This window comes from Sinohyriopsis cumingii, unplaced genomic scaffold, assembly GCF_028554795.1.
Source record: "Sinohyriopsis cumingii isolate HCF-2022 unplaced genomic scaffold, ASM2855479v2 utg000131l, whole genome shotgun sequence".
NCBI classification, from domain to species: domain Eukaryota; kingdom Metazoa; phylum Mollusca; class Bivalvia; order Unionida; family Unionidae; genus Sinohyriopsis; species Sinohyriopsis cumingii.
The window spans coordinates 508,557-530,236 of record NW_028315872.1 but is presented as its reverse complement, the minus strand read 5'-3'; the positions used below and the strand labels follow the sequence as shown (position 1 = coordinate 530,236).

At 36.9% G+C, this 21,680-nt stretch overlaps 1 protein-coding gene across 4 annotated transcripts in view; it reads left to right on the top strand.

The window, feature by feature from the left end:
• Positions 1-21,680, top strand: part of LOC149774807 (uncharacterized) — a 208,457-nt gene that overhangs the window by 160,647 nt on the left and 26,130 nt on the right. For all 4 annotated transcript variants that reach the window (XM_089944718.1, XM_089944719.1, XM_089944720.1 and 1 more), the window contains exons 11-12: positions 2,970-3,539; positions 14,921-14,939. In XM_089944718.1, the coding sequence (XP_089800844.1) occupies positions 2,970-3,539; positions 14,921-14,939 (589 nt within the window). The remainder of the gene's footprint in view (positions 1-2,969; positions 3,540-14,920; positions 14,940-21,680) is intronic.

Sequence of the window (21,680 nt, the reverse complement as noted above, 5' to 3'; positions counted from 1 at the left end):
GGCTACATCAAAGGTGTTTTGTTATTGTTACACTGTTTATCTCCATAATAAACACATATAGACTGCCTGGTATTGTGTCTGTCTCCATAATAAACATTTATAGACTGCCTGGTATTGTATCTGTCTCCATAATAAACATTTATAGACTGCCAGGTATTGTGTCTGTCTTCATAATAAACATTTATAGACTGCCAGGTATTGTGTCTGTCTTCATAATAAACACATATAGACTGCCAGGTATTGTATCTGTCTCCATAATAAACACATACAAACTGTCTGGTGTTTTGTCTATATCTATAATAGACATTTATAGACTGCCTGGTTCTGTTCTGATCTCCATATTGAACACTTACAGGCGAGGTGTCTGTCTCCATAAGAAACACTTACATACTGTCCGTTACAGTGTCTGTCTCCATAATGAATTACTACAGATTGTGTAATATCATGTCCATAACGAATAAGGAAGGTCTACTCAGAACAGAGGAGAAAAGAAGTCAGTTAAACACCTACTGATTGCTTGGTACTGTGTCTGTCTCCATGTTCAATAGCTACAAATGGTCTGGTACAGTGTCTTTCTACATAATAAACAATTAAAGACTGCCTGATATTGTGCCTGACTCCATAATAATAAACTAATAAACACTTATAGAGTGCCTGGTATTGTGCCTGACTCCATAAAAATAAACACTTATAGAGTGCATGGTACTGTGCCAACTCCATAATAATCACTTATAGAGTGCCTGGTACTGTGCCCAACTCCATAATAAACACTTATAGACTGGCTGGTATTGTGCTCAACTCCATAATAAACACCTACAGAGTGCCTGGTACTGTGCCCAGCTCCATAGTAAACACTTATAGAGTGCCTGGTATTGTGCCTGACTCCATAATGAACACTTATAAACTGCCTGGTATTGTGTCCAACTCCATAATGAACACTTATAGACTGCCTGGTACTGTGCATGACTCCATAATAATAAACACTTATAGAATGCCTGGTACTGTGGCAACTCCATAATAAAGACTTATAGACTGCCTGGTATTGTGCCTGACTCCATAATAATAAACACTTATAGAGTGCCTGGTACTGTGCCCAACTCCATAATGAACACTTATAGACTGCCTGGTATTGTGCCTGACTCCATAATGAACACTTATAGACTGCCTGGTATTGTGTCCAACTCCATAATGAACACTTATAGACTGCCTGGTACTGTTCCCAACTCCATACTGAACACTTATACACTGCCTGGTACTGTGCCCAACTCCATAGTGAACACTTATAGACTGCCTGGTACTGTGTCTATCTCCTTAAGTTAATAAACAGTAAAGGTCTCCTATGAATAGTGAAGAATCGAGGTCAGTAAACATGATAGACTGCCTGACTCCATAATGAACACTTATAGAGTGCCTGGTACTGTGCCAACTCCATAATGAACACTTAAAGACTGCCTGGTATTGTGCATGAATCCATAATGAACACTTATAGACTGCCTGGTACTGTGCCCAACTCCATAATGAACACTTAAAGACAGCCTGGTACTGTGCCCAACTCCATAATAGTAAACACTTATAGAGTGCCTGGTACTGTGCCCAACTCCATAATAAACACTTATAGGATGCCTGGTATTGTGCATGACTCCATAATAATAAACACTTATAGAGTGCCTGGTACTGTGCCCAACTCCATAATGAACACTTATAGACTGCCTGGTACTGTGCCCATCTCCATAATGAACACCTATACACTGCCTGGTACTGTGCCGAACTCCATAATGAACACTTATAGACTGCCTGGTATTGTGCCTGACTCCATAATAATAAACACTTATAGAGTGCCTGGTACTGTGCCCAACTCCACAGTAAACACTTATAGAGTGCCTGGTACTGTGCCAACTCCATAATGAACACTTAAAGACTGCCTGGTATTGTGCATGACTCCATAATAATAAACACTTATAGAATGCCTGGTACTGTGGCAACTCCATAATACAGACTTATAGACTGCCTGGTATTGTGCCTGACTCCATAATAATAAACACTTATAGAGTGCCTGGTACTGTGCCCAACTCCATAATAAACACTTATAGGCTGCCTGGTATTATGCATGACTCCATAATAATAAACATTTATTGAGTGCCTGGTACTGTGCCCAACTCCATAATGAACATTTATAGACTGCCTGGTATTGTGCCTGACTCCATAAAGAACACTTATAGACTGCCTGGTATTGTATCCAACTCCATAACGAACACTTATAGACTGCCTGGTACTGTGCCCGACTCCATAATGAACACTTATAGACTGCCTGGTACTGTGCCCGACTCCATAATGAACACATATAGACTGTCTGGTACTGTGCCCAACTCCATAATACACACTTATAGGCTGCCTGGTAATGTGCCCAGCTCCATGATGAACACTTATAGACTGCCTGGTACTGTGCCCAACTCCATAACAAACACTTATAGAGTGCCTGGTACTGTGCCCAACTCAATAATGAACACTTATAGACTGCCTGGTACTGTGTCTATCTCCTTAAGTTAATAAACAGTAAAGGTCTCCTATGAATAGTGAAGAATCGAGGTCAGTAAACATGATAGACTGCCAGGTCCTGTGTCTAATTAATAAACACCTATAGACTACATGCTACTCTGCCTGTCTCCATCATAAATCATTGTTTTGGCTGTTACAGGAGATTGGGATTTACCTTTACGGTTAATATTAGTGATTTACAGATAAACTTTCATACAGATTTTTCTTCATAAGAAAGAGCACCAAATTTATATGGACTGCATCACGTCACCCATGTTAAGTTGGATAGCCAATATCTTATAGGTGGCATTGCTGGATGTTTTCATGTTTTCACATCCCATAGACAAAGTTCCTGTTGCTTAGATACATATCTTAATTACATTGAATACATTTGATTCATTAAACTGAATCTTAGTGCCTTTCTTGTATTTCAGGAAGAGGATTACTATCTTGCTCCTTGTATGCTCCATCAGGCAACACCTCAAAAAATTATCTCCCCTGAATCAGATCCAGAAGTTGGAAATACTTCAGTCCTTTGTTTCGTGTGCACAGCAAAGTTTCTACCACCACCTGTGTTCCATAGGCTTATTGGCGCATGCTTAACACACTGGCCCATCGCCAAACAAAGGTCTCAGAATTTAATCTTCTGTGGCTGCTGTGTGTTTGATCTTGACGATGTTCACCAAATGACCTTGCACTTCAGGGACTATGTCATCTTTACTCGAGTGAAAGGATTTGGAGTGATAAATATGCATCAGTCTTCAGAGGTTTGCAGTAAAGTAAAAACTTTTATCTCCAAGAATCTGTCAAGGATTATTGGAAACTTGGGCCAGAGCCTGCAGTTTGAGCTACATGTTCAGTGCCCTAATGCAGATCCAGAAAGTCTTGAAGGCCTGATTGCTGTGTCAAAACTTCAAAGAAGTGAAAAAGTACGCTGTGATTCCCATGAAAATAGTCATATTCTTGAGTCAAAAAATCTGCTAAAATTCTGGTTTGAGGACAAGGTGAGTACAAGTAGCGTAGTTATCATAAGGTCACCCAAAGGTAACAATTTTAAGATCTACCCAAAGGTAACAATTTTAAGATCTACCCAAAGGTAACAATTTTAAGATCTACCCAAAGGTAACAATTTTAAGATCTACCCAAAAATAACACCTATTGATTCCAGCAAATATTTTGTTCTTTATCAAAACATTGCTGGGTGAAGGGCAAGGTGAGTAATAGCAGAGATGTTACATGTTAATAAGGGGCCTCGAGTGGTCTAAAGCGCTCTCCATTACGGATCATTGCCATCCCACCTCTGCCTGCGTGGATTCGAGTCTCGGATTTGGCCAATGTGGGTATGTGAGAAAGCTTGCCAGTAGTTTCTCATGGATCAGTGGTTCTTTCCAGGGTTTTCCCAGGTTCTTCCTCCACCATTAATACTGGCTGCCATGTATAGCCTATCATGTGCTGAAAAATGGCGTTAAACCACACAAAACCAACCAACATGTTAATAACTATAAGAACCCTTCTTGATGAATTCCATGGAGCCCATCAGTATTCATGTTGGCTTTACAGTAATCCATCAATCTATTTATCCAATTGCCAGTCATTTGGTCATTATTTACAGTGGTTATTGCCAAATATTCTCTGTCTCCTTCCATAACAACCAAATTTTACCAGAAATTTTTGGAATTAAATAAAATTAGGCATACAGCACTATATTGATGAGACCTTGAATAAGTTTGATTTCCTGTGTTCCATGACATTTGCAGGAGTTAGATCCCCTTACCAATCATGCTAGCTTTGGTTGTCACTAATGTTACCAAATGCCTGACATTTTGTATTGTGTCCATGCTGTAACTTTGGTTTGTGTGATGAAACAAATTGTTGATATTGAACTTACTATTGGTCTACAGTAAGTTTAGTCTTCAGCGTTTCATGACATTATTTATAGGAATCATACACATTCATTTCTCAGCATTACACGAGATTGTTTATAGGAGTCAAGGAAATTCATTTATCTGCATTACATGAGATTATTTATCTCTGCCTTACCTGAAATTATTTATAGGAGTCATGCAAATTCAGTTCTCAACATTACATGAGATGATTTATAGGTGTCATGCAAATTCAGTTCTTAGCATTACATGAGATGATTTATAGGTGTCGTGTAAATTCAGTTCTTAGCATTACATAAGATAATTTATAGTTGTCTTGTAAATTCAGTTCTTAGCATTACATGAGATGATTTGTAGGTGTTATGAAAATTCAGTTTTTAGCATTACATGAGATCATTTATAGGAGTCATGTAAATTCAGTTCTCATTGTTACATGAGATCATTTATAAGTGTCATGCAAATTCAGTTCTTAGCATTACATGAGATAATTTATAGGTGTCTTGTAAATTCAGTTCTCAGCATTACATGAGATGATTTATAGGAGTCATGTAAATTCAGTTCTTAGCATTACATGAGATCATTTATAGGAGTCATGTAAATTCAATTCTCATTGTTACATGGGATCATAGGAGGGAGTCAAGTAAATTCCTTTCTCAACATTACATGAGATCATTTATAGGAGTCATGCAAATTCATTTCTCATTGTTACATAGATCGTTTAAAGGAATTCAGTTCTCAGCATTACACAAGATCATTTATAGGAGTCATGTAAATTCAATTCTCATTGTTACATGGGATCATAGGAGGGAGTCAAGTAAATTCCTTTCTCAACATTACATGAGATCATTTATAGGAGTCATGTAAATTCAGTTCTCATTGTTACATAGATCATTTAAAGGAATTCAGTTCTCAGCATTACACGAGATCATTTACAGGAGTCATGTAAATTCAATTCTCATTGTTACATGGGATCATAGGAGGGAGTCAAGTAAATTCCTTTCTCAACATTACATGAGATCATTTATAGGAGTCATGTAAATTCAGTTCTCATTGTTACATAGATCATTTAAAGGAATTCAGTTCTCAGCATTACACGAGATCATTTACAGGAGTCATGTAAATTCAATTCTCATTGTTACATGGGATCATAGGAGGGAGTCAAGTAAATTCCTTTCTCAACATTACATGAGATCATTTATAGGAGTCATGTAAATTCATTTCTCATTGTTACATGAAATCACTTATAGGAGTCATGTAATTTCAGTTCTCATTGTTACATGGGATCATAGGCGGGAGTCAAGTAAATTAATTCCTCAACATTACATGAGATTATTTATAGGAGTCATGTAAATTCAGTTCTTATTGTTACATGGGATAACAGGAGGGAGTCAAGTAAATTCCTTTCTCAACAGTACATGAGATTATTTATAGGAGTCATGTAAATTCACTTCTTGTTGTCACATGAGGTCATTTATAGGAGTCGCCTAAATTCAGTTCTCATTGTTACATGGGATCATCAAGTAAATTCCTTTCTCAGCATTACATGAGATTATGTATAGGAGTCAGGCATATTCAGTTCTCAGCATTACATGAGATCATTTATTGGAGTCTAGCATATTCAGTTCTTAGCATTACATGAGATCATTTATTGCTGTCATGCAGATTAAACTATGGTTTTATGTTGATAAAGCTTTGAATAACTTTGATTTATAGTGTTCTTAGGCATAATTTCCTAGACTTATCACCCCTGATTGTACATAATTCACAGAATTAGTTTTTCCAGCAATTCTGTTGGATAGCTCTCTTGTATTTTAACCCAGTTTAGCATTGTAACTTTATAGTGTAGACAGTTATTGCCCCTGATTTCCCAGCATGCTTTGATTTCCTTACCATTGTATCATTATGGTGTACTGATGTGAACTTATCATTGAGAAAGTTATTGTCCCTGACTACCCAGAATGCTTTGATTTCCAAAGCATTGTAACATTATGGTGTAATGATGTGACCTTATCATTCAGAAAGTTATTGCCCCATATTACCAAGAATGCTTTGATTTCCATACCATTGTAACATTATCTTGTACTGATGGGACCTTATCATTGAGAAAGCTATTGCCCCTGATTACCCAGCATGCTTTGATTTCCTTACCATTGTAACTTATGGTGTACTGATATGACCTTATCATTGAGAAAGTTATTGCCCCTGATTGCACAGACATCTTTGATTTCCATAGCATTGTAACATTATGGTGTACTGATGGGACCTTATCATTGAGAAAGTTATTGCCCCAGATTACCCAGCATGCTTTGATTTCCATAGCTTTGTAACATTATGGTGTACTGATGAGACCATATCATTGAGAAAGTTATTGCCTCTGATCACCCAGAATGCTTTGATTTCCATAGCATTGTTACATTATGGTGTACTGATATGACCTTATCATTGAAAAAGTTATTGCCCCTGATTACCCAGAATGCTTTGATTTCCGTAGCATTCTAACATTGTGGTGTACTAATGAGACCATATCATTGAGAAAGTTCTTGCCCCTGATTGCACAGCATGCTTTCATTTCCTTACCATTCTAACATTATGGTGTATTGACAGGACCTTATCATTGAGAAAGTTATTACCCATCATGCTTTGATTTCCATTGCATTGTAACATTATGGTGTGCTGATGACCTTATCCTTGAGAAAGTTATTGCCCCTGATTACCCAGCATGCTTTGATTTCCTTACCATTGTAACATTATGGTGTACTGATGGGACCTTATCATCGGGAAAGTTATTACCCAGCATGCTTTAATTTCCATAACATTGTAACATTATGGTGTACTGATGAAACCTTATCATTGAGAAAGTTATTGCCCTTGATTACACAGCATGCTTTGATTTCCGTAGCATTGTAACATTTCGGTGTACTGATGGGACCTTATCATTGAGAAAGTTATTGCCCCAGATTACCCAGCATGCTTTGATTTCCATAGCATTGTAACATTATGGTGTACTGATGAGACCATATCATTGAGAAAGTTATTGCCCCTGATTACCCAGAATGGTTTGATTTCCATCGCATTGTTACATTATGGTGTACTAATGAGACCATATCATTGAGAAAGTTATTGCCCCTGATTGCACAGCATGCTTTAATTTCCTTTCCATTGTAACATTATGGTGTATTGACAGGACCTTATCATTACCCATCACGCTTTGATCTCCATTGCATTGTAACATTATGGTGTGTTGATGACCTTATCCTTGAGAAAGTTATTGCCCCTGATTACCCAGCATGCTTTGATTTCCATAGCATTATAAAATTATGGTGTACTGATGTGACCTTATCATTGAGAAAGTTATTGCCCCTGATTACCCAGAAATCTTTGATTTCCATAGCATTGTAACATTTTGATGTACTGATGAGATCTTATCATTGAGAAAGTTATTGCCCCTGATTACCCAGCATACTTTGATTTCCACAGCATTGCAACATTATGGTGTACTGATGGGACCTTATCATTGAGAAAGTTATTGCCCCTGATTACCCAGCATGCTTTGATTTTCTTACCATTGTAACATTATGGTGCACTGATGGGACCTTATCATGGGGAAAGTTATTACCCAGCACGCTTTGACTTCCATAGCATTGTAACAGTATGGTTTACTGATGTGACCTTATCATTGAGAAAGTTATTGCCCCTGATTACCCAGAATGCTTTGATTTCCATAGCATTGTTACATTATGGTGCACTGGTACAACCTTATCATTGAGAAAGTTATTGCCCCTGATTGCCCAGCATGCTTTGATTTCCATAGCATTGTGACATTATGGTGCACTGGTACAACCTTATCATTGAGAAAGTTATTGCTCCTGATTACACAGCATGCTTTGATTTCCATAGCATTGCAACATTATGGTGTACTGATGTGACCTGATCATTGAGAAATTTATTGCCCCTGATTACCCAGCATGCTTTGATTTCCAATGCATTGTAACATTATGGTGTACTGATGGGACCTTATCATGGGGAAGGTTATTACCCAGCATGCTTTAATTTCCATAACATTGTAACATTATGGTGTACTGATGAAACCTTATCATTGAGAAAGTTATTGCCCCTGATTACACAGCATGCTTTGATTTCCTTACCATTGTAACATTATGGTGTACTGATGAGACTTTATCACTGAGAAAGTTATTGCCCCTGTTTACCCAGCATGCTTTCATTTCCTTAGCATTGCAACATTATGGTGTACTGATGAAACCTTATCATTGAGAAAGTTATTGCCCCTGATTACACAGCATGCTTTAATTTCCATAGCATTGTAACATTATGGTGTACTCATGGGATCTTATCATTGAGAATGTTATTGCCCCAGATTACCCAGCATGCTTTGATTTCCATAGCATTGTTACATTATGGTGTACTGATGAGACCTTATCATTTAGTATCTTATTGCCCCTGATTACCCAGAATGCTTCGATTTCCATAGCATTCTAACATTATGGAGTACTGATGAGACCATGTCATTGAGAAAGTTATTGCACCTGATTACCCAGAATGCTTTCATATCCATAGCAACAATTACATTACGGTGTACTGATGAGACCTGATCATTTAGTATCTTATTGCCCCTGATTGCCCAGAATGCTTCGATTTCCATAGCATTCTAACATTATGGTGTACTGATGAGACCATATCATTGAGAAAGTTATTGCCCCTGATTGCACAGCATGCTTTGATTTCCTTGCCGTTGTAACATTATAGTGTATTGACAGAAACTTATCATTGTGAAAGTTATTACCCATATTGCTTTGATTTCCATAGCATTGTAACATTATGGTGTACTGATGACCTTATTGTTGAGAAAGTTATTGCCCCTGATTACTCAGCATCCTTTGATTTTGTTACCATTGTAACATTATGGTGTACTGATGGGACCTTATCATGGAAAAAGTTATTACCAAGCATGCTTTGATTTCCATAGTATTGTAACATTATGGTGTACTGATGAAACCTTATCATTGAGAAAGTTATTGCCCCTGATTACACAGCATGCTTTGATTTCCTTACCATTGTAACATTATGATGTCCTGATGTGACCGTATCATTGAGAAAGTTATTGCCCCTGATTACACAGCATACTTTGATTTCCATACCATTGTAACATTATGGTGTACTGATGGGACCTTATCATTGAGAAAGTTATTGCCCCTGATTATCCAGAATGCTTTGATTTCCTTACCATTGTAATATTATGGTGTACTGATTGGACCTTATCATTGAGAAAGTTATTGTCCCTGATTACCCAGGATGCTTTGATTTCCTTACCATTGTAATATTTTGATGCACTGATGGAACCTTGTTATGGAGAAAGTTATTACCCAGCATGCTTTGATTTCCAACCTTATCACTGAGAAAGTTATTGCCCCTGATTACTCAGCATGCTTTGATTTCCTTACCGTTGTATCATTATGGTGTAATGATGGGACCTTACGATTGAGAAAGTTATTGCTCCTGTTTACCCAGCATGCTTTGATTTCCTTAGCATTGTAATATTATGTTGTACTGATGTGACCTTATCCTTGAGAAAGTTATCGCTCCTGATTTCCCAGCATGCTTTGATTTCCATAGCATTGTAACATTATGGTGTACTGATGGGACCTTATCAATGAGATAGTTATTGCTCCTGATTTCCCAGCATTCTTTGATTTACTTACCATTATAACATTATGGTGTACTGATGGGACCTTATCATTGAGAAAGTTATTGCCCCAGATTACCCAGCATGCTTTGATTTCCATAGCATTGTTACATTATGGTGTACTGATGAGACCTTATCATTGAGAAAGTTATTGCCCCTGATTACCCAGAATGCTTTGATTTCCATAGCATTGTAACATTATGGTGTACTGATGATACCATATCATTGAGAAAGTTCTTGCCCCTGATTGCTCAGCATGCTTTCATTTCCTTACCATTGTAACATTATAGTGTATTGACACGACCTTATCATTGAGAAAGTTATTGCCCCTAATTACCCAGCATGCTTTGATTTCCTTACCATTGTAACATTATGGTGTAATGATGGGACCTTATCATTGAGAAAGTTATTGCCCCTGTTTACCCAGCATGCTTTGATTTCCGTAACATTGTAACATTATGGTGTACTGATGTGACCCTATCATTGAGAAAGTTATTGTCCCTGATTACCCAGCATGCTTTAATTTCCTTATCATCGTAACATTATGGTGCACTGTTTGGACCTTATCATGGAAAAAGTTATTACCCAGCATGCTTTGATTTCCATAGCATTGTAACATTATGGTGTACTGATGAGACCTTATCATTGAGAAATTTATTGCCCCTGATTACCCAGCATGCTTTGATTTCCTTACCATTGTAACATTATGGTGTACTGATGGGACCTTATGAGTGAGAAAGTTATTGCCCCTGATTACACTGCATTTTTTGATTCCCATGGCACAACATTAGTAAAATAATGCTGGATTACAACCCCATTGGTCATGCCCATTGCATGGATGAAACCTTGAATGAGTTCAGCTGGTACATGCCACATTAGTTAGAGTAGCTAAACTGGCTCTTCTGAATTGCATCTTACACGCAATCTCTTTTGACACTCAATTTAGGCCAACACAAGTATACTGTGTGTAGGTGACATAGACTTGGCAATATTACTACATTTGTTCCTGTTTACTGCATGGTAAGTTACATGTTCATGATTGAGGCACATTTTTAAAGAAATTAGTCCTATATTTTGTTTAACTTAATATAATTTTTAATGTTCTTTTGCATTTCAACTTTTTGCTTTAAAGCATAACTAGAAGGATTTTGCATGTGTAAATATAATATTCTCAATGATAAGGTCCCATCAGTACACCATAATGTTACAATGGTAAGGAAATCAAAGCATGCTGGGTAATCAGGGGCAATAACTTTCTCAATGATAAGGTCTCATCAATACAACATAATGTTACAATGCTATGGAAATCAAGTAGTTTTTGATTGCATCTTTCCAAGATTTTTTGGGATATTAATGTAAAGGTATCAGTTTTTTATCATTTCAAAAGGTATTAAATTACAGCGATCATCAACTAAATCATTCAGAACTTAAATGTCTGTTTTATTTCCAGGATTTATATTTATGGAATTTTATGGGTGAAACAAAATCTAAAAACTGACAGATAAATACTCATTTGGATTTTACAGGTCCTCTATCCCAATTCGATACTTCCAAAATAAAAGCTCTCCAAAAACTGTTTTTATGAGCTTACCAATTCCTTCCTCCCTAAATTCCAAATGTTCTTCATATTTTTGAGTACAGTTGTATTGACTAGGTTTTGCCATGGTCCATCCTTCTTTTCCAATAATCCTTTAACCCATCTTTCCTTAATATACCTAATGAATAAATAAATGTGGATCATATTTAATCTTCCCTCATTCTTCATAGCTACTAGAATATCATGTTTAATTATCTCTGTGTTCACCCCATACAAACTTAAATAAGGTATGGTTTAGTTCTGCTTCAGTCTTTGCTGATTGATGTGGAAGTTCTGAACAAATATGTGTGAATATGGACAGAATAAGAGTTTTTACAGCAATTACCTTAACTACTACTGAAAGATGCCTTCTACTCCAGCTTGCCGAAATTTGATATTTTCCTTTGTTGGTTGCTTCTTATATTTAATTTCCACCCTTTGTTGTAAGTCTAGAGTACAATTGATCCCAATGAGTGTTAACTGGAAGAAAACCAGTTTAGTTCTATATCATGACATATGTTTTGATAACAAAATTTATTGTTTCCAATTCAAATAGCATTTGTTTTTGTTATGTTACATTTAAGTCCAGATAATTGAAAAAAACTCTTGTAAGATATTCATAGTTGCTATAAGGGATTCATCTAATAGAATGAAAGCATCATCTGACCTAATTTATACTTACTGACATCAAAAGATGAGTCCCTGTAATCTGCATTTTGCTTTACATTTATAGCTAAAACCTCAATATTGATAATACATAAAGCTCAATGACATCCTCATTCAAGTCTAAAAGATGATGATATATTTCATTATTTATAACACAGCCTTTTAGAGTTATTACAAAACAGACTAAACCACTTAAAAATAGAATCATCAAAGGTAAAAGATTATAAAGCTTTTCTCCTAAAGTTCCAGGTAGTTGAGTCGAAGGCTTTTTTAAGTATATAATAATAAACCATATATTTTTACATTCTCTAGTTTATCCGTAATATCATATGAGAGCCTGATATTTTCTCCAACTAGGTAATGATTTTGACTTATTTCCATGTGTTACTTACATTTAATATATAATGTATGTTTGATTTTGGTCCATAGTTGAGGGTAGAGTTTTTTTTACCTGATTTTTGTCATGCTCATAAGATAATTGAGTTCCCTGTCTAGTCATGTTTACAGATTTAGAAGGCTTTACCACTGAGATTATTGAGGACATTGTTGCAACTGTGATTAAGGAACTGTATCGACAATATTATGACTGTGATTATTAAGGAACATTATCGACAATGTAACAACTGTGATTATTAAGGAATGTTATTGACAATGATATGACTGATTATTAAGGAACTTTATCTACAATGTTACAACTGGGATTATAAAGGAATGTTATTGACAATGTTACAACTGGGATTATTAAAGAATGTTATTGACAATGTTACAACTGTGATTATAAAGGAATGTTATTGACAGTGTTACAACTGTGATTATAAAGGTACATTATTGACAATGATATGACTGATTATTAAGGAACTTTATCCACAATGTTACAGCTGGGATTATAAAGGAATGTTATTGACAATGTTACAACTGGGATTATTAAGGAATGTTATTGACAATGTTACAGCTGTGATTATAAAGGAATGTTATTGACAATGATATGACTGATTATTAAGGAACTTTATCCACAATGTTACAACTGGGATTATAAAGGAATGTTATTGACAATGTTACAACTGGGATTATTAAGGAATGTTATTGACAATGTTACAACTGTGATTATAAAGGAATGTTATTGACAATGATATGACTGATTATTAAGGAACTTTATCTACAATGTTACAACTGGGATTATAAAGGAATGTTATTGACAATGTTACAACTGGGATTATTAAAGAATGTTATTGACAATGTTACAACTGTGATTATAAAGGAATGTTATTGACAATGTTACAACTGTGATTATAAAGGAACATTATTGACAATGATATGACTGATTATTAAGGAACTTTATCCACAATGTTACAACTGGGATTATAAAGGAATGTTATTGACAATGTTACAACTGTGATTATAAAGGAATGTTATTGACAATGTTACAACTGTAATTATAAAGGAACATTATTGACAATGATATGACTGATTATTAAGGAACTTTATCCACAATGTTACAACTGGGATTATAAAGGAATGTTATTGACAATGTTACAGCTGGGATTATTAAGAAATGTTTTTGACAATGTTACAACTGTGATTATAAAGGAATGTTATTGACAATGTTACAGCTGTGATTAATAAGGAATGTTATTGACAATGTTACAACTGTGATTATAAAGGAATGTTATTGACAATGTTACAACTGTAATTATAAAGGAACATTATTGACAATGATATGACTGATTTTTAAGGAACTTTATCTACAATGTTACAACTGGGATTATAAAGGAATGTTATTGACAATGTTACAACTGGGGTTATTAAGGAATGTTACTGACAATGTTACAACTGTGATTATAAAGGAACATTATTGACAATGATATGACTGATTATTAAGGAACTTTATCCACAATGTTACAACTGGGATTATAAAGGAATGTTATTGACAATGTTACAACTGGGATTATTAAGGAATGTTATTGACAATGTTACAACTGTGATTATAAAGGAATGTTATTGACAGTGTTACAACTGTGATTATAAAGGAACATTATTGACAATGATATGACTGATTATTAAGGAACTTTATCCACAATGTTACATCTGGGATTATAAAGGAATGTTATTGACAATGTTACAACTGGCATTATTAAGGAATGTTATTGACAATGTTACAACTGGGATTATTAAGAAATGTTATTGACAATGTTATGACTGATTATTAAGGAACGTTATCGAAAATTTGGTAACTGGGATTATTAAAGGAACTTTAGAGACAATGTTATGATTGTGATTATTGAAGGGACTTATTATCAACCTTGGAATCATATGGCAGAGTCATTACATTTGCCCTATATACTCAACAGTCTTAGAAAAATACGGCAGAGTCCTTAGACAGTCATCTCTATTGTAGGATTTCTTTCTTCAAGGATTGCATCATTTGGACAGCAGGGATTGATTATTCCTGTTCCAACATGAGTGGTGGTCACAATTTCAAATATAATGGCGGTAAATACCACCAAAAAAATTGATTAAAAAGAATAATAGTTTTAAAATGGTTTCTTCTGTACTTTTCAGGAACCATCTTATGCAGGATGTAAGTATATATTTATCTCATTATACGCTTTAATGCAGCAATAAATTTTGAGGCCTTAGTTTAGAATAATATGTTTCCATTTAGGTGTAAAACTTCATCTGGATGTTTTAGTTTCTTGTTCTTTTCTTTTCATTTAGCTCATCAGATTTTAAAGTTGAGTGAACTTCTGGAATGGTAATGTATATAGTTTGAATTCATGAGTAAACTGTCATCTGTCACCATTTGCTTTATCCACTTCTCAAAAAACACACTGGAGCAACGTAAACCCACATTTAGAGTTTCAATTTGCCATGAAGTCATTCCACCCATAAGTATAACAGCCATGAAATCATTCAGCCTTTATAACAGATATGAAATCATTCAGTCTTTAAATATAACAGCTATGAAGTCATTCAAACTGTAAACATAACAGCCATGAAGTCATTCAGTCTTTAACATAACAGTCATGAAGTCATGAAGTCTTTAAACATAACAGCCATGAAGTCATTAAGTCTTTTAACGTAACAACCATGAAGTCATTCAAACTTTAAACACAACAGTTCTGAAGTCATTCAAACTTTAAACACAACAGCCCTGAAGTCATTCAAACTTTAAACATAACAGTCATGAAGTCATTCAAACTTTAAACATAACAGTCATGAAGCCATTCAGTCTTTAACATAATAATAATAATAATAATAATAATAATGCTTTATTTATAGAGGGTGACTCATTAGTCAGGACTATTCTCCCATGAGGCCCTCTAAAGAGAGTATAACAATGAACATTATATGAAGATAGCAATAATTACTGTTTATTTTAACATTTTTGGTATTAAAATACTAAACATGTTAAAATAAACAGTAATTATTTAAACATAACAGCCATGAAGTCGTTCAGCCCTTAAACATAACAGCCATGAAGTCATTCAGCCTTTAAGCATAATAGCTATGTAGAAAAAAAGGAAAACTTTTGTCATCTTTTATTGCTGAAAACTGCTCCAGATATTTTGACCAACTTTGACAGATTTCATCAGATGTTACATACGATTATAAGCAGTCATCCAAGGTGGCCAGTAATATTACAGATAATTTGTTTAAAATCTGTAGAAAATCTCGGGAAGAGTTAATCAAAGTTTGAGAGAACACACCCAGGCATGAAGATCTCAGAATTTGAGAGAATGCGTCCAGGCATGATGAAGTCTCTGAATTGAGGGAATGCATCCAGACATGAAGATCTCTCTGAATTGACAGAATGCATCCAGACATGATGATCTCTCTGAATTTGAGAGAATTCATCCAGACATGAAGATCTCTCTGAATTTGAGAGAATGCATCCAGGGATGAAGATCTCTTTGAATTTGAGAGAATGCATCCAGGCATAACGATCTCGCTCTGAATTTGAGAGAATGCATCCAGACACGAAGATCTCTCTGAATTTGAGAAAATTCATCGCATGAAGATCTCTTTGAACTTAAGAGAATGCATCCAGGCATGACAGTCTCTCTGAATTTGAGAGAATGCGTCCAGACATGATGATCTCTTTGAATTTGAGAGAATGCATCCAGGCCAGAAGATCTCTTTGAATTTGAGAGACTGCATCCAGGCATGAAGATCTCTCTGAATTTGAGAGAATGCATCCAGACATGATGATCTCTCTGAATTTGAGAGAATGCATGATCTCTCTGAATTTGAGAGAATGCATCCGGGCATGAAGATTTCTCTGAATTTGAGAGAATGCATCCAGGCATGAAGATCACTCTGAATTTGAGAGAATGCATCCAGGCATGAAGATCTCTCAGTATTTGAGAGAATGCATGATCTCTCTGAATTTGAGACAAAGCATCCAGACATGATGATCTCTCTGAATTTGAGAGAATGCATCCAGGCATGAAGATCTCTCTGAACTTGAGAGAATGCATGATCTCTCTGAATTTGAGAGAATGCATCCAGGCATGAAGATCTCTCAGTATTTGAGAGAGGCATGATCTCTCTGAATTTGATACAATGCATCCTGGCATGAATATCTCTCTGAATTTGAGAGAAAGCATTCAGGCATGATGATCTCTCTGAATCTGAGAGATTGCATCTATGCCTGAAGATCTCTCTGAATTTGAGAGAATGCATCCAGGCATGAAGATCTCTGAATTTGAGAGAAAGCATTCAGGCATGATGATGTCTCTGAATTTAAGAGATTGCATCTATGCATGAAGATCTCTCTGAATTTGAGAGAATGCATTCAGGCATGATGGTCTCTCTGAATTTGAGAGAATGCATCTATGCATGATCTCTCTGAATTTGAGAGAAAGCATTCAGGCATGATGATCTCTCTGAATTTGAGAGAATGCATCCAGGCATGAAGATCTCTGAATTTGAGAGAAAGCATTCAGGCATGATGATGTCTCTGAATTTAAGAGATTGCATCTATGCATGAAGATCTCTCTGAATTTGAGAGAATGCATTCAGGCATGATGGTCTCTCTGAATTTGAGAGAATGCATCTATGCATGATCTCTCTGAATTTGAGAGAAAGCATTCAGGCATGATGATCTCTCTGAATTTGAGAGAATGCATCCAGGCATGAACATCTCTCTGAATTTAAGAAAAAGCATTCAGGCATGATAATCTCTCTGAATTTGAGAGATTGCATCTATGATCTCTCAGAATTTGAGAGAAAGCATTCAGGCATGATGATCTCTCTGAATTTGAGAGAAAGCATCCAGGCATGAAGATCTCTCTGAATTTGAGAGAAAGCATTCAGGCATGATGATCTCTCTGAATTTGAGAGAATGCATCCAGGCATGATAATCTTTCTGAATGTGAGAGAATGCGTCCAGGCATGAAGAACACTCAGACTTAGAGAGAATTCATCCTGGCATGATGATCTCTCTGAATTTGAGAGAATGCATCCAGGCATGAAGAGCACTCTGAATTTGAGATAATGTATCCAGGCATGAAGATCTCACTGAATTTGTGAGAAAGCATTCAGGCATGATGATCTCTCTCAATGTGAGGGAATGCATACAGGCATGAAGAACACTCTGACTTTGAGAGAATTCACCCTTGCATGACGATCTGTGAATTTGAGAGAATGCATCCAAGCATCACAAGCTCTCTGAATTTGAGAGAATGCATATAGGCATGAAGATCTCTAAAGGTTTCTTAAATAACACATAAGCATCATTTTATGTCATGACTTTATTAAGAGTAGAAAACAATGGTTTTAAACACCATAGTAGTGAAAGGGGACGATTCAGCGTCAATGGGAATTAGCATTACAGAACCCCCTGGGACTGTTTAGCGTCAATGGAAATTTAACATTAACCACCCTGGGACTGTTTAGCGTCTATGTAAATTTAACATGGACGAAAAACCCTGGGACTGTTTAGCGTCAAGGGAAATTAACATTGGAAATAGATTTTGGGACTGTTGAGCGTCAAGGGGAATTGAACATGGGAATATGGGACTGTATAGCGTCAAGGGAATTTAAACAGGGTGGGACTGTATAGCGTCAAGGGAAATTTAACATGGGATTTTTATTTCTTTTAAAAAAAAAAATAAAAAAAAAGAGGGTTGGCAATTGAAAGTCATTCTCTTTTCGAGAGCTATGAGTGGCCCTGTAAAGGGCCTTTGGATTTATGTTAATATGCCCTTAACATAAAGGGCATCTGCGGCATCTTCTTGTCCTCAAGCTGCGTCTTACTCGAGGGCCATAAATCAGTGTCCTCTTGAGGCATCCTTGTCTCTCCATGTACACTCTTCGTATCCACAGACTGGTGTCTAACTTGTGGACAACTGTCCACTTGGATCAGACATACATTAGCATGTCCGTCCTAAACATCATTGAAGAAACAAGGGTGGATGATTCAACTGTGGTCCACATCTTGAGGCGCCGAGAACAGGTGAATCAATGCAGTGAATTGCGCTTATTTATAGGGGTAGGAAGGATTGAAATGGATTGAGTTCATTGACCAATCCAAACACGCGTTACAAAATTCAGTCAGTCCGCATCCAATCGGAAGAGAGCAGTCTGTGACGTCACGTGGTCTATATAGATTCGCTAGCACCTGTGTGCAGTCAATCGATGCGAGACAGTGATTCAACATGACGGAAACTCAGAAAACGATCCATTGGGGTGCACCAGCAGTGGAGACCGCCCAAGGGAACCCGGACTTACTTTCAGAAGAGGTAAATTGGGATTTTGTGGATTTTCTTACCTCGCAAGAATTTGTTCCGGAACCTTCGTCTCCTTCTTCATTACCGCAAGTGGAGAATTTTAGACAGAGACAGAAAGAAGAATTGGAGAAATTTATACAACGATAAAAGGAAGCGGAACAAGCTTTTCTCCTACAGCAACAGCAGCAAGAAGAAGAGGTAAGAAAAAAACAAGAAGAAGAAGAAGTAGCAGCAAAGAAACAAGAGGGTGAAAGTCAAACCGTCACGGTACTGTTGGACATTTTAGCGGAGTTAAGAAGTCTGAAACAAATGTATCAGACTTCTTTATCACGACCGAAGAGAATACGACCTTCCCGAGCTAAACATGCCAACCCTGTGACTAAGCCTACCATACCACCCTTAGTGATTTCAACCAAATCATCATCATCAGAAGTAGGCCTCGGCCGTGGCAAAGGCTTAAGGCAGTTAAAGTTGATTGCTTAAACTCACCCCTACACCAAAAAAGGCCCTTTTCAGGGCCATCCACGTCTCTCGAAAAGAGATACACTTTCAATTGCCAATAACTCAAAAAAGAAACAAACCATTTTACCCCTATAGTACTTGTATATGAGCGCGTGAGTGTAGCTTCTTATTTTAAAATCAAAACTCAAAGACACTTACCTTATATAATTAATGTATTCTTTTCTCAATAGTTACAATCCAATTCACAATTCACAACAGAAAACTTTAAAAAGTTCATAGACTTCTTCTATCTCATTGCTTACTCTCTCTGTTTTTTCAATTTCTTCACCTTCTCAATCTTTTCCTCTTCTTCCTCCTCACTTTCTTCCCTTCTTCTTTTCTTCTCATGTTTCTTTTTCTTCACCTGGCTGCTTTCTTCCTCTGAAGAATCCCTCTCTTCTTCTGAAGAATCCCTCTCTTCTTCTGACTCCTCTTGTTTCTTTTTTGGGCAATCTGGAGACCAATGTCCTTTTTCTTGACAATAATAACAGGTATCTGGACTTTTGTCTTTTCTAGCACCTTTTTTTCTTTTTTGATGGTCTGGACACTCTGAAGACCAATGCCCTTTTTTCTGACAGATATAGCAAGTATCTTGACTTTTATCTCGAAAGGAAGGAGAGTAGTCCGTCGGCTGGTCTGAAGAGAATTTTCTAATGACTCCTCGCAAAGCTCTGATGAAACGTTCGATTTGGCTAGTCTCTTCCATCGTTGTGCTCGGTTAGAGAGTGAAATGAATAGTGAAAGGACAAGACACACAACCTTTTATATATGCTGGTCTGCCATGACTATAAATTAACCCATGGTGTTTAAACTTTAGTCATTTGACGTTTTTCACTCAAGATGAAACGATCCTATTCATTCGAGAAGAACGAAGTAGAAAGTAAGAGGCAGAAACGTGATCTATCGCCTCGTACCAGGGCTGAAATCTTGGCACAAATTCATGCCAGTGATTTTGAAGAGGACATGAGTGAACCAGAATCCGAACCCTCTAAACAAAGTTCACCACCCTTAGTTAACCCTGAAAAGTACTATTCCATTCGAGAGACGGAAAAGCGCTCCTCTAGAAAATTTAGAACCACGGCTTACAAATACACAGTGAAGTTTAAAGATTTCAAGTCCGAAGTACCGTTAGAGAAGGCAGAAGGGTTCATCACTGGGGTGTGGGATTCTTTGCTCACCTCACTCAAGCGACAATGTCAACCCAAAGAACACGATCGCTTGAGACTTTCCATACAACACGACGGTTTGAAATTCCCGTTTGGATTGAGTTTAGCAGACCCGCAGAACTAACTGTTTCCAAAGTCATGGACAAGATTCAACACGTGCAACAATCTAATGACCAGTGTTTGACATCACCGATGGAAAAGCCACACTGGACATGACCCACGTCTCTCCTCAAGGGACCGGACAACGCAATAAGGTGTTACTGGTGAACGACCTTCGCAGCACCAAAAGGAGTCTCGTCCAAATTCACAATTCTCAAGACCAGATGTGTTTAGCCCGAGCCATCGTGGTGGGACGAACCTATGCTGACAAGAACGACACGGTAGAATGGAAACGAACCTGGAAAACTATTCAACAATCCGACCGAGCCAAACAACGAAATGAAGCAGAACTCCTGTTACAACAAGCCGGACTGTCCAAAGACACACCCTGTGGCATTCCTGAGATACAAAAATTGCAAGATGTCCTAGCTCCACTCTACACCTTGAAAGTGCACCCTCAAGAAGTGCGTGGGCCTCTGTTGTTTCGAGGCCAAGACTTTAAGGACGGAAAATACATTCATGTCTATTATCATGATGACCATTTCGATAGCATTACCAGTATCAATGCATTCCTGGGATATGGTTATTACTGTGAGAAATGTGACCATGGTTATAATAATCGAGAGCAACACAAACATTGCGGATTGAAATGCTCAGGATGTTTGGCCTCTCCACCCTGTCTGAGCGAAGGACAAGAAAGAGTATATTGTCCTGCTTGTCTGCGCACGTTTGTCAGCCCTGCCTGTTACCAACAACTTCTGAAGATGCAAGGTTCACAGCAAAAAAGTGCTTGTCAACTCCTGAGATTGTGCCCTACGTGTG